This window comes from Podarcis bocagei (assembly GCF_964188305.1).
Source record: "Podarcis bocagei genome assembly, chromosome: 6".
Lineage (NCBI taxonomy): Eukaryota > Metazoa > Chordata > Lepidosauria > Squamata > Lacertidae > Podarcis > Podarcis bocagei.
This window is the reverse complement of record NC_138130.1, coordinates 51,655,006-51,671,359: the sequence shown is the minus strand read 5'-3', so window position 1 is coordinate 51,671,359 and position 16,354 is coordinate 51,655,006. Positions and strand designations below refer to the sequence as shown.

The 16,354-nt window shown below is 45.3% G+C and overlaps 1 protein-coding gene across 2 annotated transcripts in view; it reads right to left on the bottom strand.

Annotated features, from left to right (window-relative positions):
• RIPK4 (receptor interacting serine/threonine kinase 4) overlaps positions 1 to 5,444 on the bottom strand; it is a 28,175-nt gene extending 22,731 nt beyond the window's left edge. Inside the window, exon 1 of one of the 2 annotated variants that reach the window (XM_081197602.1) lies at positions 5,329 to 5,444. Coding sequence is in view for 1 of the 2 variants with exons in the window: in XM_081197601.1 (XP_081053727.1) it covers positions 5,083 to 5,264 (182 nt within the window). In the remaining variant the exon portion in view is untranslated. The other variant, XM_081197601.1, reaches the window with a different exon arrangement.
• Positions 5,445 to 16,354: the final 10,910 nt, after the last annotated feature.

The window sequence follows — 16,354 nt, the reverse complement described above, 5'->3', positions numbered from 1 at the left end:
CTGGAAGGGGAAACCTTCTTAGCTTGAGGGCCACAGTCCTTTCTGATGAATTTTCCAGGGGCCACGTGCCAGTACTTGGTGTGGCTGGGGCAGAAGTGGCCAAGCTAAAGGATGTGGCACTAACCTTTGTATAGTAGGCTACATTCCAGCCTGCCAACAGTATATATACACATACACACACCATCACAATTTCGTCATCCAGGCAAGCAAGAAACATTATCACAGTTCAAGAACATATTCCTTGAACAGACAGAAGCACACAAGAAGGGTGCAGAGCAAGGTCAATGAAGGGTTGGTCCTAACAAGAGGGTTTGGCCTAGGGCTTGACATTTGGTCCCTCGGCCAGAGGTTCCCAATATGGACCATCTCCAAACAACTAGGAACAGGACTCTCAAATCCTTCAGCTAGCAATCTTCACCACTGGAACACGAACACAGACACACACACAGAGGAATTTAAGGGCCAGATGATTTGCTCCACAGAGAAGAACACTGCAAGCCCAGAAATATATACAGAAATATTAAGAAGAGATTCAGGAAGAGGAAAAAATTAAAAATAATGGTGGAGAGCTACAGCCTATTTGAGAGCATGCACATTTCTTGCCTCACAAAAAGGTGCCCATTTTATATATCTCTATGCCCACTTGCACTTTTCCCAGAGATATTTCAGGAATGGTATTTTTAAACATTTTCGCCTCCATCGAAATAAAAGCAGCCGAACTAAGTCTTCAACAAAACTAACACTGGTAGAACACTCCTGTTGTTACCTCCCACTAGAAGTCCATCATAGAGTTGGAAGGGTCCACAAGGGTCATCTAGTCCAACCCCCTGCAATGCAGGAATCTCAACTAAAGCATCCATGACAGATGGCCACCCAACCTCTGCTTAAAAACCTCCAAAGAATGAGAGTCCACCATCTACTGAGGGAGACTATTCCACTCATAAAACCCCCATTATTAACAGATGCTTATCACATATGCCAGTGAATAGCACAGCTCTTCAATGGCTAGAAAGTGCTCACGCTTATGGGTCGGATTCCATGAGATGGTTTTTGCTTACAGACATTTCTACTTTTAAAAGCATGACTTTTTGCAGTAGTCTCATGGAAGAGTTGTTGGAATCTACTCGATTCCAAGTAGAGATGAATGAGTTGACAAACGGCTTTGTATTCCAGATCGCCAGTTGGGGCACAGAAGGATCAGGAAAGTTTCCCTGTCTGTCTACGTACACACAGCTCTCAAATTATTTTTTGTCCTGGCCTTCCTTTTTCTGTGAACTTGTATACCCAGTGTGAGTGACTTACACAGCAGTGTTCAAACTTTCCACATTCATCTACCTGCTGTGGGCCTCTTGCAAAACAGCAGAGAATCAGGGATGTGCTTTCAGGAACACTCCAAGGATAAGCCGGGCAGCAGCAAGATCTGTTATGTACAACCTGGCAACACACTGCAATGAATTATCAATAATAGTGGGCAACTGGATTTTGGGCAATTTGTCTTATGGATACTCTCAAGGAACCCCATGATTCTGTGGAGCTACTTGTCTTAGGCCAGGATATGGTTTCTGCCAACAGAGATCATTGCACTTGAGATCAAATAGTTTTTTTTCTCTAAATCAGGATGGGAGAATGTGCCCTTCCCCAAAATAAAGGGCTTGGCATTTGAAGCTATGGTCTTTCAACTTGTTGCACGCTATGGTATGAGTTCTACAGCTTGACCTGTGGGAACAGGTGAGTAGATGGGCAGACAGAGAACTGGGCTAGATCGCCCCAGTGGTTCCTTTTTCAATACTTTGCTGTTAGCAGTGTTGTGTCAGAATCAATATTTTTAACATATGAAAAGCATTTAAATTACAGTGGCTAGGTCTTATACCAAAAGTGCTTTTCCCTGACCTCCAGTAGTAGTGGGTCAAATACTTTAGTCTAGGTATTGCTCAAAAATCATGACTGAATAGTGAGTACCAAGTGCGTGGAACATTTTGCAATAAGCACTGACAACTTAGCAATCAAATTCCATTGTAGCAGTTTAAAGTGATGTCTGAGTGTAGCTAAGTTGACATATTCACATATATAAGCCCAAGTTTTCAAAAGCGGTGAGAGATTTTTGAAACCAGTTTTTGCAGACAAGTTGGTCCTGCAATACAATTTCAATGCTGTATGCACTCTAGAGTGTTTACTATTTCCCTCTGATGTTTGTTTTTCCATGAACTACACAAGCTCTGAAAATTAGGATAAATATAAAAATATGACTACTGTACAACACATTTAGGGCACTCTATACACATCACTCTGATCATTCATGCACCTGTGAGATGTTGCAAACTGCGGGGAACCTGCAGTGTGATTTAGAGTTCATGTAGAGCGAAAGCAATATATACATCCATCAACTATACATCAAATGAGGGATGACTTTTACAGGTTTGTTAAAGCTTTGTTCAGCAGACTTTAGCACTGCAAATAAATGTGAAGATAGCGATCGGTTTCATATTTTTGATGCCTACAAAGTTGCCCCAAGAGAATGAGCTATGCTTGGGGGTAGAATCCCAAAATTAAAAAGAAAACTTCACAGGTTCTCAGATCAGAAGCCAAATATTTGTGATCTGTTGCTAAAAACAGCTCAGGGTATTACACTGAAGCCTTATACCAGGTCAGATTATTTGTCCACCTGGCTCTAACTATCATCAGGTCTCCAGGGTTCTTCCCACATCTTCCCATCACCTTGCTACCTGATCCTAAGGTGCCAGGGAGTGAAACAACCTGGGACCTTCTCTATGCAAAACAAGTGTGTTGTCCCACAGAACTATGGTTACCACTGAGGAAGTCCACCAAGCACAGTGACAACTTGCTTCTGAGGAGATATGAATAATGCTATACTTTTAATTTCCAGAATTGACAATTTCTAAATGGCTCAGGACTTTTGCTGGTGATTTCTGGGATAAAACGATGCAACACAAGGCTATCTGGCAGCCCAACATTACATGGAAGCAAAACAAACCCCAATAGGAGTTGCTTTCGAAGACATTTAGGACCAAAGCATGCTGCATTTTGCAACGTAGTCTCATGTGTGAAGCAGCAAGTGACCCCTTCAGCAAGAAATTTAGGCTGGATTAAGACTTAATTTGCAAATGGGTTGTTTAGATCTTGCAAGCAGTCAACTGGCAACAAGATTTTTGTTTAATCCTTTGGGAAGAAGGGTGAGAAATACATTTAATAAATAAATATCCAATTTCCCCCAGAAATGGTAAATCTCTCTATTTTTAAAAAAGGCAATTTTTCTGCCAACAATGTCATGTGGTCCATGCAAAAAACTTGCACGCATGAGGAGCACTGACCTTGCAACACTGTAAGTTAGCTCCACTGAAATTAATGGGAAGTTACTAGTCACCATGAGTAACTTTCACACTCATTTCTGTGGGGTCCAAGTGCAACAAAACTTTTTAGTCTGGGTCCAACCAGTTGTTGCTAACCTTTCCTTCAAGATCAGCCTTTCCCAAGCCCACCGACACAATGCCAAGCCAAACCAAGGCCCAGAAAACCTCTCCCTTCTCCTCCACCGCTTCCGTTGCACGCCACCCTCCTTGCAGAACAGCCAGTCCCTTCCACCGAACGAAGCACACCTTTGCAGGCAGCGACAAGCCGATCGCTCCCAGCGTCCCGTACTGTTGCCAACGCGTTTTGCTTATAAATGCAGCCTCCCTTTCATTAAGCGAGTGCATTACAAAGGGGCCATTACCGCAAATCTGCAGGCAAATTGGCCTCGCGGTGCAAAAGCGCCCTTTGTAAGCAAACGTATTGCATGCGCGGCGGCGTATAATGAAAATAATCGTTTCACAAGCGAGGAGCAAACAACCGGAGGCAGCGAGCGAACCGGAGCTGCAGATGTTGGGACGGGACAGGACCGTGGGAAGCGGACGGTGCCCCTTTCAAAGTGTTTCTGCTTCGCTTTCATGGAGCCGAAGTGTTTCGCCAAAAGGCCCTTTAAGTGGAACGATGGCGTGGCAGCCTGCCAAATCGCCCTCCGAGTAGAAACACTGACTTCAATGGGTCTACTCGGAGTAGGTCTTAGTTGGAAAGCACACATGGGATTTTTAATGCACACCAGTCTTTTCCTATCTCTCTTTTTCCTATCCCTTTCCTTCCTCCAGGCGGCTCAGCAAACTGAAATTAACTCTGCACCTTTCCTAGGCTGTTCGAAGCAAACCAGCCAAAGGAGGGAAATAAAACGGGTTTGGTTTTTTTCGTCCTAGCTTCCTCTCTATGCCATCCGAGCAGCACAAGAGATAGGCTTTGTAACTACCAGACTTCCTTAAGAAGTCGATGACACAATCAGGACAAATTCCTTGCATAAGGCGAAGCCTCGCGTAGGAAAGCAGCGCCGTCTTTGAAACTGCAAATTACGAGCACATTCTTACGCGCTGCCCCGGACCCCGAACTATGCAACAGGAAACGAAAATGCGAACATCTCAACCAAAGCGGATTTTCAAAACAAAACACCACTGTATATTAAGTTCTCAAACCCAGCAGCAGACCTGTCTAAAACGTGCCTTTGACCAAACGGGGAATCCCTTCCTAGCTAGCAGCAGCCCAGAACTGCAGCTGGGCTCAGCGTGGGAAGTTACCAAGGGGCGGGGTGCGGGTGCAAGCAGGTTTGCCGTCTGCGACTCGCAGCGCCACCCTGAGCGTGTCTCCTCCGAAGTAAGATCAGCAGATCGGGCTCTCTCGGTCCCTGGTGGCTCGACACCTGCACGACTCCGCGCGGCAGTCTCGAGGGCAACGGGACCGTCCACCTCTGGAAACCAAGGGAACCGCTCCAAAGGTCACAACGCAGCCCGGGCAGCCCTTCGAAGGCTTCGCCAAGGCGCCCGTCGCGCGTATTCCGGACTGCACTTGCAAAACAACGCCAAAATATAAAATCGCGCCACTGCTAGTTGACAAGACACCCCCCCCCCACGAGCAGCCTGAACCCAGCTCAGGGGTTCAGGCTGCTCCGCTGCCAAGCGAGCCTCGGTCGGGGAAGTCCAACCGGGCGCCCGGCGCTCCCTCCTCCTCCCCGACGCCCAGCCCGGCGCTCCGACGGGCCCTTACTTCTCATCCACATGCAGGCTGGGCGAGCACTTGATGGCGAGCCAGGTCTTCCAGTGGACGTGGCGGACTTTGTAAACCTGCCCAAAGCCTCCCGAGCCGATCTTCTCCCAGCTGCCGAACTCGCTGGCGTCGAAGGTTTTCAGCAGCCCCATGGGCCACGCCGAGCGGCCCTCCTTCTCCATGCGGCCCCCGGATTCTTCCCCCAGTGTGACAGCCGGACGACTCGCCCCCCCGCGCGAGACACACCTGAACTGCACGGCCTCCCTTCGCGGACTGAGCGCCCTCCCATCTGGCGGCGCCGTCTCCTTTCCCCAGGTGACTCAAGGTGTGCTCATTCGCCAGGCCCTGACGTCACTTCCGGCCTTCGCCAAACTGCGAGGCGAAAACGCGGGGGAGGCAGCAGCAGCAGCGGGGCAGCCTGGGCGGCTGCAAGAGTTGCGCGCTGGGGGTGGAAGGCAGCTTCCCCGCGGGAAGGAGAGACGGCTCCGCACCGCCTCTGGAGACATTTGCACGGCTCCCGCTCTTTAGATGGAAAACGAGAGTGTGGGAAGGGGTGTAGCGCCCAGGTTCAGACTCCTTCGCCTCCAGAAAAGGAGTGCCAACTTGAATAAAATATTGGGGGGGGGGGCAGGTAAGCCCCGCCCCGCAAAATCGATCACAAGACACAGCACGCGCACATCATTTGAATGGCAATGCTCATCAGCTTTTTTGGGGGGGAGCCCAGCCCCCACGAATATTTTAGGGGGCTGGCCGAAGGGACGTCAGCCCCTAGGAGTTGGCTGCTCTGGCCCCGCCTGATAGTCCCTCAAGACCGGCGAATTACTGGCAGATCTGTACTGGACCATCCGCACATCATTCCGATTTATTAGTGGTTCTGCAATGCGTCCCTAATGTTGGTGTGTTATTGGTTCGCTGTATCAAAACAAAAGTGGAGCCGCCGCCGCCACCACCCGGAGCATTCGGAGTACCAAAGGTTACTTGGCAGCTACCAGGCACGCACCTATTGCAAAGGAAGTTTGTTTATTTAATGTCCTAGCTTTCTCCCAGCACAGTACCCCGGGTCACAACATGCATTAAAAACAGGTGCAGGTTAAAAACACACCAATCAGTTGTATTTTTAAAGAAACAAGTAAATTGCTATATTAAAAACAGCACTGAATCCATGCAATTTAAAACCACTTGAAAGCACAAGAAAATATACAACAATACCCACTATTAAAAGACCCTGCTGCAAAACAAAACCCCGCCCCCTTTGCCTGCTGGCAAGAGGAAAGCAGAGAGGGAGTCTAGCCTTCTGCAAGAAGGGAGCTCCACAGTCTGGGAGCAGCTACCTAGAAGGCCCTCTCTTGTGTCTTTACCAAATGTGTCTGCGAGGGTGGTAAAACTGCTGCTATTTTTTTTTTAAAAAATGTTTTTACTCTGTGTCCCCCGCCCCATCCCTGCTTTACACAAACTGCTGTTGTTTAAAACCAACTACCCCCCCCCCCTTGTGTACTTCCCTCTTCTCACTCCTATGCCATGGTCATGGCAGTTGTGCAGCCTGCCTTCTCTTTTGCTCCTCTCTGCAAACCCAGGACTGTGGTGAGGCAGTACAAATCTTCCAATGTGGGATGCATAAGGGCAGCCTTCCATTTTTTATGTATATAGGAAGAAAATGAAATAATGGATGCAGTGTATCACACCACTATTCTTAAAATAAAAAAATTCCTTCCAGTAGCACCTTAAAGACCAACTAAGTTAGTTCTTGGTATGAGCTTTCGTGTGCATGCACACTTCTTCAGATACCTTGCCATTTTGACTATGGCAGACCAACGCGGCTACCTATCTGTAACCACTATTCTTGGCAGCCTTCGTTCATTTCAGTAAATCACAGTTTTTGTTTAGTGCAAGTTAGTAAACAGAAGCCATACAGCACCAACATTTGGTGTATTCTTGTCATGCCTTCTGCCCCATTTGCTCCAGATGGTTGTTGGGGGGCTTACTGGATGGTTGGGGGGCTTACTGGAGCAGATTTTAAGGGTTTGCAGAGGTTGCAGGGAGATCAGTTGCCAATTTGTTGTTTTTTCAAAAAAATTTATTGATTTTCCAAAATTTTAAACAAACAAACATAGATATTAACTGTACTTAATACAATCTTAGTAACATTGTTAAATGACTTCCTCAAATCCCCCTGGCTGAGTTTCATTGTATATCATTGTAACAGTTTTCCAAAACCAATTTTCTCATAAAATTAACTTAGTCACTTAACATCTTTCTTCCTTTTCATTTTAACTTTAAACATTTTATTCTCTAATGTTACATATTTAAATCCTAAGCCTATCTGGTATTTGCAAGTTTTTCCAATTAAGTTATCTTAGCATATTTAACTAAATAGTCTTTGAATTTCATCCAAGCGTCCTGGTATTCCTCCTCCTTCTGGTCATGGACTCTTCCAGTCAGGTCAGCTAGCTCCGAAAAGTCCATCATCTTCATCTGCCATTCCTCCACTGTTGGGAGCTAATTCTTAGCTAACAAAATTCTAGCTGCAGTTGTGGCATACAAAAACAATTTAACATCTTTCTTGGGCAATTCCAAACCTGTTATTCCCAGAAGAAAGGCCTCTGGTTTCTTAATAAATGTATATTTCAACATTTTTTTCCAATTCATTATAAATCTTCTCCCAGAAGTCTTTCACCTTGGGGCAGGTCCACCACATATGATAAAAGCTACCCTCTTTTTCTTTACATTTCCAGCATAGATTATCACTATTATGATATATCTTTGCTAATTTTACAGGGGTTAAGTACCATCTATACATCATTTTCATATTTTCCTTTAACACCGTACATGCAGTGAACTTGACCCCTTTCTTCCACAACCTTTCCCAGTCTTCAAACATTATGTTGTGTCCCACATCTCTTGCCCAATCTATCATCACAGATGTAACTTGTTCATCCTTTGTATGCCATTCCAACAATAAATTATACATTTTAGACAGATTCTGAACTTTAGAGTCCAACAACTCCGTTTCCAACTTGGTTTTTTCTAAAGCAAAACCATTTTTCTTATGATCAGTTGCCAATTTATTTTCACATCCAATATAATGCGCTCATGGTGACCTTTAAATCCCTAAAATGTTATGGGATCAAGTTAGTGGCATTTGGTCACAGAGTTGGCATGGGGTTTCTTCAAATGGGAGCAAGCCCTTTTGTGGTCTTTGTTTGCATTTCTGTAACCTTTTTATGTGTGAGGTTATGTGCACAGATTTCAAAGCGTTTTGTTTACAGCTCCTTGGTTTGAGCTCACACCCACCCACAATGCATGTAATTTTGAGCAAGCCTAGTAAAGCCAAACCCACTCTGTGTTTTATTGATGCCCACCTTGAGCGTCCTCTTGTTGTGCTTGCCTTAGGGAATTGCAAGGTCCAGGAAGTAGAAACACAGTACTGTAATCCACCTCACAGAGCTGAACTGTTGTACGTTTCAACATGTTTACGCAGATAACAAGTGCTCTTCAAACCAAAGAACATGGAAAGATGAGACAAATGGCTTTTGTAGTTAAAACAGAAACTACAAACTAAGAAGTACCGACTCGCCCCGCCCTGCCCCCCTCAGGGCTAGTCAGTTTTTCTGATGGTTTGATAATTACAAGACTCTTAGTAGACAGAGACAGAAAATGGTTGGAGAGTAGGGATGGTAGAATATGCCCATTTTGGTGTCTCTGAGTTTATTATTTTTCCAATCTTCTTTAATTTTTAAGGAAACTTTATTATTACAGAACATCATGTTTTCAAGGTAAATTACAACATTGAGAGTAATAATATGGCAATATTACAGACACAATGAATGTATAGAACAGTACTTATTTCCAAAAAGCTTAATTAATTCATTTTTCCATTCTTGAGTTCTCAACATTTCCATATCAGTTTGCAATTAAATAAAAATTCCTCTGGATTTTTTTGGTGAGAATATCTTATAATATACACATTTTTGTTTGCAGTTCTTCCTACTATTGTATATGTCTAGTCCTGTGGCTCTGGACAACAAACAGGCAAATGACTGTGGCCTTCTGCTCTTTGAAAGGAGAGATGTGGGCCATGTCAAATGTTGAGACATCATCTTAGCTTGTGTTTAGCCATGTACTTTAACCTCTGCTGCACCTGTTGATTGATGAACCTTGTAACCTGACTTATGTACTGAAGTTATCTATGCATCCAAGCCTTTGACAAAAACAGAGACAAGGGTCCAGTACAGTTTCCACCAGTGAGAACCAGGACAGTGAGCGCTTTGCTCAGTGGATGTGAGATTAGAGTTTAACTGTCCCTTTCCTTGCAAGCAGCTGCAGACAGATGACTTCAGTCACACTGTGGCAACATAAATGAAAATTCCCCTTCTTTCCTCACTTCTAGGAACTACAGAATTAAGGATGTGAACTCTTGAGTTCCTTCAGAGCTTTTTGAACTAATTCAGTGAACGTCATTAAACCAAACTAGTTAATTCAAAGCACTGGTCAAACTGGGGAGGAGGGTTAAGGCAAATATCATGTCTAGTTTGGCCCTCAGGCAGAGGACTCAGACTCTGGCACTGTTATAGCATAGCTGACATAACTTCATTCCAGTTTAAAGTGATGCTGACTTTCCATAAGTCTGTGTAAGTGCACTATTATTTGCACCCAGCAGAAACAGAACAAAGTTATGTCATCATAGTTATGCACTAAGAAAATAATTCCTGTGTTTGCTGTGTTCTCTCATATGCTGCATATTGGGCATATTGTAAGATTTTCTGCAGTAACAGAAAAGGTAAATTTAAAACAGAGGACTGTTTCACAGCAAAACTGAACAGCCAGGTTAACCCACAGGTGAATCTACTGAAATTGCAGAGGAAGGACACCATAGATTGTTTTTAAGGAATGCTTTCCATGGTCAAAATACATTGACAACAAATGTGTAAGAGAGGTATCACTTTCTCTTCCTTTTGCTCCCTTGCTTGCCCCTCCATTTAATACTTTTTTCTGAACTAGTCTAGCCTGTTGACCAAGTTGAGAATACTGTTTACCTAATAAAAATCAGAACAGAAGCTGGAACTTGAAAAAACATGCATAGGAAGGTTGAGCAAAGTGCTACAGATAGTAAGGGGGGAGGGAGGGAGAAATCAAAGTTATATGCTAGCTTAAGAAGTGTAGCAAATCCAAACCGTCCCCAAAACCTGATTGTCCATAAAAGTTAATTATAAGTTAACGCACAAAAAATGAAATTGGTACCCTAACAAAACAACTCCCATAGGTGTCATTTTCACATTCTCTACAAAAGGGCGACTTGTATATGCACAGCCAAGACGACTCCTGAGCCTCTATCTAAAAATGTTAAGCTCTCTCATTATGATATTAATGGTTAAAATTAAGAAGTCCTTGCGACACATGTATTCTGTTGCAAGGCTTGTCTATAAGGAGAGAAAAGGGTATCTCTTTGCCTTTTCATGTAGACAAGCCCTTAAACCGAATATATGTGAAAGTGTTGCCCAAGGTCTTCTCATCTGGAAATGGTGCAATAACTGGAATGACATTTAAGGAATATGACAAACACTAGAAAATAGCTGTTCTTCTTTAAATCTGGATTTGATTAATGAGATTTGGAAAAGCGCACCACACAGAAACGTACTTTTGAGTAGCATAGTGGAAGATACACTTTGATCCAGTTGGGTCATCTATTCAAAGGTTAGAGTGTCTGTAAACTGCCCACCACTTTACAGATGTTCAGTAATCTGTTGTCTGATCCTTGGAAGCCCTGTGTTTATCTATAGTGGCTGGTCAGGGTCAGTGGAGATAATAGTCAGTGTCTCTCTAAAGGGCATTTTGCTGCAGATGGCCGAGACCCCCAAATTTTCACCACTTTGTATCATTTGGTGTTGCTCAGTGTGGCATCTGAAAGTGTAATAAGTACATCCTTACATCTGCATTTTTCACTGGCTTCATTCAAATGCTCTCTATTTTTATTCATCTGTTTTAATTTTAAAAAGGTAAAGGACCCCTGATAGTTAAGTCCAGTCACAAACGACTCTGGGGTTGCGGCACTCATCTCGCTTTACTGGCCGAGGGAGCTGACTTTTGCCTGCAGACAGTTTTTCTGGATCATGTGGTCAGCATGACTAAACCGCTTCTGGTGAAACCAGAGCAGCGCACGGAAACGCCGTTTACCTTCCCGCCGGAACGGTACCTATTTTTCTACTTGCACTTTGACGTGCTTTTAAACTGCTAGGTTGGCAGGAGCAGGGACCGAGCAACGGGAGCTCACCCTGTCGTGGGGATTCAAACCACCGACCTTCCGATTGGCAAGCCCTAGGCTCAGTGGTGACGGAGCCAGCCATCACAAATGGCGCAGTTTAGCATAAAATAAAGACACAGAGAGCCAGCAATATTTTCAGGATGGTATGAGCAGCTCCTTTCAAACTTCTCTTCTCTCCCGTAACTTTTATTATCCTTTGTTCTCTCCTCTCGCATGGCCGTTTGCCAATGTCTCACGTTACCTACATCCGGTCATGGCTTAAACCCACCCACAACCATATACGGTTATACTGCCCAGAGGGGGAACATAACTCCATATAAGGCTATGCACTTAATACACTGCAAGGCATGGACATGCAGGTCACTGAGGTCAGCGAGGCACCAGGTGGCGCTACAAGCCTTTTCCATGACTTCCTGGCTCCCACACAGTGGTTTAGACCAGTGTTTCCCAACCACTGTTCCGCGGCACACTAGTGTGCCGCGAGATGTTGCCTGGAGGGAGGCAGGCGAGTCGGGCGGCGAGAGGCAGGGCGGCGGCGGCAAGGAGAGGCCGCCCAGCGCGGGGCTCTCGCCGTCTGCCTGCCTGGCTGCCTGCGAGCTCGGCGGGCAGCGCCTCCGTCCGCAGCGCCTGCCTCGTGGCTCTCATTCCCTGCCCCTGCCAAAGCTCACCCAGCCAAGCTGAGCTCTCCTTCCTGCCTCGCTTTGCTGCCTCCTCCCACCCCCACCCCCCACCGAGCCCGGTAACACTGACAGGCCGAGCTGCGGGGCTTGGCAGCGCAGCCGGCAGAGTGTGGGAAAGGGCGGCCGCCACGCGCCGGGCAAGGCGAGACTCGACGGGGAGGACACCGGCAGCAGCGCCCCCCCCCCAGAAACCCGCTCCGGGCAGGTAATTCACAGAGAGTGGACAGATGGTGTTTTTCTAGGTGAGGGGGTGGGGACTGTAATAACAAAAAAATCAGCTGTATATCAACCGCTGTTTTGCAATGAGGAATTGCAAATAAGGAAGATCAAAAGGAGAATGTTTTTTTGGGGGGGACTCTCTTCCTCTTCCTCCTCCTCCTCTCGTTCTTGCTCCTCTTCCTGGCAAAAGGGCTGCTGAGACCCCTTCTCTCTTGGGTGCCGGTGGGTGCTGTGACGTTGACGCTGCTGTGGCAAGTGCCTTTACTTAGCAGAGTGCATTCCCCTTTACAAAGGAGGGGAGGGGGAAAAATTGAAACTTACACTTTCGTGCGTCCCTCCCGGCGTGACGCTGCGCGCTGACGTCACGGGGCTGTAATGGTGGTGTGCCTCGAGATTTTTTTCATCAAACAAGTGTGCCTTTGCCCAAAAAAGGTTGGGAAACACTGGTTTAGACCACAATGCCACCCGCGTCACATTTTAATTTTATTTACTTTCAAAGCTGCCTTGGGGGCCACTGATTTTACAAACACAGGCAACTCCTTGTTTACATGAGTGTTGCATTCTGGGTCATCATGCGCATCCGCGGAGCACACATACACCCCTTCCCCTTCTGTCAGCAGTCGCATGCCAATTGAATGCGCACAAAATGGTCTATAATAAATAGAAAGATGCAAAACCGTAGGAAGCTGGATTATACCAAGTCAAACTGTTCGTTCATCTTGCTCAGTATTGTCTACACTGCTTGGCAGTAGTTTTCCAGGGTTTCAGACAGCGGACATTTCCAGCCCTACTGAGGACTGAATATGGGACCATTTTACATGTGAAGTAGATGCTCTATCACTGAACTGTGGCCCTTCCCCTTTATATAATAAATTATAATAACTGAGTTATGTTTGCAGAACTTCTTGTATCATCTTTGTTAGGGAAGCTGGAGTTGTGCATGTTGAAAGTAATAAATTGGGAGGGTCGAGGACTTCCGGGTTGGCGCCATCGCCGAATGGCGGACTCCCTCTGAGCTCCGGAGGGAGTCTGCTCGGCAGGGGCTGGGTCCTACCGCGCCGGCGACGCGGGGACCCTTAAAAACCACGGGCACGGAGCCCGTGGACATGGGTGACTCCATTAGCGCCCTCCCGACTCGTGAAGGAACCTTTTTAAAGGCTTCGGATCTGGTGCCGGGGAGCGGCGTGGTGCTTTGAGTCCTCTGCTTTCCCTGCCGAGCGCAGCCGCATGCCATTCGACGGAGAGCGCTGACTTCTTCCATTGGAAATTCGGACTATTAACAACAACCCGTGAGTAATTGGGAAACCGGGTTCTAAAGGAGAAAAAAAAGGAATTTTTTTCGGATTTGGCACGAGCGGGGGTGATCTAAAAAGGAAGTCAATCCCCCCCCATTGTAAACATTCTAAAACAAGGACTGGGTAACCAAGGTCGAAAGAGAAGTATACTCTTGATAAAAATCATTAATTCCACGATGGGAAATTATAAGAACTGTGCTGGAGGAGAAGAGTGGAGGGTGAGAAGGAAAATGCAACCCCCCCCCTGGGAACCGGGGCGATTCGCAGAGCCTGGTGAAGAGAGACGGAGACTTCGACAGCTGTCAAAGTAGCTGTCAAAGCTGGAGAATATAAAGAGGACTTTGTTATGAGGACTTTGCTGGCTAATTTTGTTACAATTTGCTACAATATGGATATAAACTGTCGGAAAATAAGGAACAACAATTTGACTTTTGGATTAGAGGATACAAAGTTATTACAATCCCCCTAGAGGGGTTTCGGGACATTACAAGAACGGCCGTAAGTGGAAAAATACTCCTGGATTCGCGTTATCTTCTGGGAAAGCTGCAAAACTGAAATAGTATTTTGTCTACAGAGGTGTTTACATTAAAGGAGACAATAGAATTCTCTATTGAAGAAAGGAAGGGACTGGACGTAAGTTTTTGTTCCTGAACAACAAACCTCTGTAGAGATACCAGATTTCTGAATTAGAACGTTTTAGCAGCTGAACAGGACAAGAAACCTGAGAAAGTGAGGAATAAGAAGAACAAAGGACTGACTACGACACGGAAAGAACAATGGGAGGAGTGGTAAAGATCAAGGAAATTAAAGGCCTCTGTTAGATTGGACGTTTGAAGTTAAATATTATTAAAATTAATAAATTAGAAGAAAACCGGCAAGATGGAATTGGGGAGAAATTTGGCCATGACTTGAGACCTCCAGGCTGATAACATATAGATTGATGGACATGGGGAATTCAAACCGGGGAAGGGGGGGGAGATTTGGAATCCAAAGGCTGTGTAACCATCTTTTGAATCTTTTTATATCTTTTATTCTCTATTTCTTTATATAACTTACGTATGTCATTTTATTTTGATTGGACGTGTTTTAAAAAAGGGAATTTGTGGAAGGAACTGGGGTGGATCTTGGGGAAAATCTTTTTTCTTTTTGTTAATTGATGTGGGATGGTGGTAAGATTTGTACAATTCAATTTGGATAGTGGGTTAAACAAACTAAGTTTCAAACTGGGAGTGAGAGCTTGTAGAACCAAATTAATGAAAGGGGAATACAGTTGGGAGGGGGAGGGGGGAGTCCCAGAAAGTAGGCAATGAAAGTAAGGTTCTAAGTATCTTTTTTTCTTTTTCTTTTTTCTTTGTATTTCTATATTTCTGGAAACTTTAATAAATATGATTTAAAAAAATAAAAATAAATTGGGAGGGTCACAGGGGCTATCTCTACAGAGCCCAATACAGTGGTACCTCAGGTTAAGTACTTAATTCGTTCCGGAGGTCCGTTTTTAACCTGAAACTGTTCTTAACCTGAAGCACCACTTTAACTAATGGGGCCTTCTGCTGCCGCTGTGCCGCCGGAGCATGATTTCTGTTCGCATCCTGAAGCAAAGTTCTTAACCCGAGGTACTATTTCTGGGTTAGCAGAGTCTGTAACCTGAAGTGTATGTAACCTGAAGCGTATGTAACCCGAGGTACCACTGTACAAATATGTTGAACAAGTCATTGTTGGCTGTAGTGGCAAAGACCTTTTGCACATGTAGGATATTAAAACATATTTTGTGAATTATTCAACTATTTCCTGTTCTGTCCCCAAGTAGCCATGTAAGGGATTGGGGGTGGTGTCATGCCTAGCCCTAATCCAGAGAGCAACTCACCAGAGGAGGAACCATGCCTCCCACTTACCAAAGTCTTGTGGGGATCAGGCAGGGTCCCCCATTGCCAACCCGAGAGTCCAGGGGTAGCTGAGCAAGGCTGAGTAAAAGGCTGCTCCTTAACTGACGGCAACTTTCATGTGCAAAGTGTGCTCCTTTCCTTATCTTGTCAATCCTTTCTATTACAAGATTCTAATTCCATTTAACAGATAAGGAACAAAGACAGAAAGATAGGGAGTGTCCTTGGACAAGATTAAGTCCTTCAGCTGCCACATTTGAACCAGGCTTCTCTGAGATCCAAGTGTCACAGGGTTTTGTGGCCAGAGGGTTGCCACTTCAGTGCTCCTGTGCCTTCTAACAGTCCGTGTGACAGGCAGAAACTGATATGCAGCTCTCCTTAGTGCCATAGCACATTTCTGCCTGTTATGAAGCTCTTAAAACCACAGGCACCTTACAGTACGTGAAAGAAAGGGGTTGGTGGAAATAGTAATCTTAATTGGAAATGGTTGGAAGATTAAAATCATAACCTTGCCCTGTTGATCAAAATATCACAAGAGGACAGTGTATGGGGATGGGCAGATATTCTCTCAGAAGTGTTCTTGTCAGTAAAGCTCCTTTATACAGTGGTACCTTGGGTTAAGAACTTAATTCGTTCTGGAGGTCCGTTTTTAACCTGAAACTGTTCTTAACCTGAAGCACCACTTTAGCTAATGGGGCCTCCTGCTGCCGCTGCGCCGGAGCACGATTTCTGTTCTCATCCTGAAGCAAAGTTCTTAACCCGAGGTACTATTTCTGGGTTAGTGGAGTCTGTAACCTGAAGCATCTGTAACCTGAAGCGTCTGTAACCCGAGGTAACACTGTACATCCCCCTACAAACTTTTCCCTTTCACATGGAAATAACCAATTCAGCTGGCTTGAACTTGATTCCAAAGACCATATCTCAAAAATGCTTAGGCGT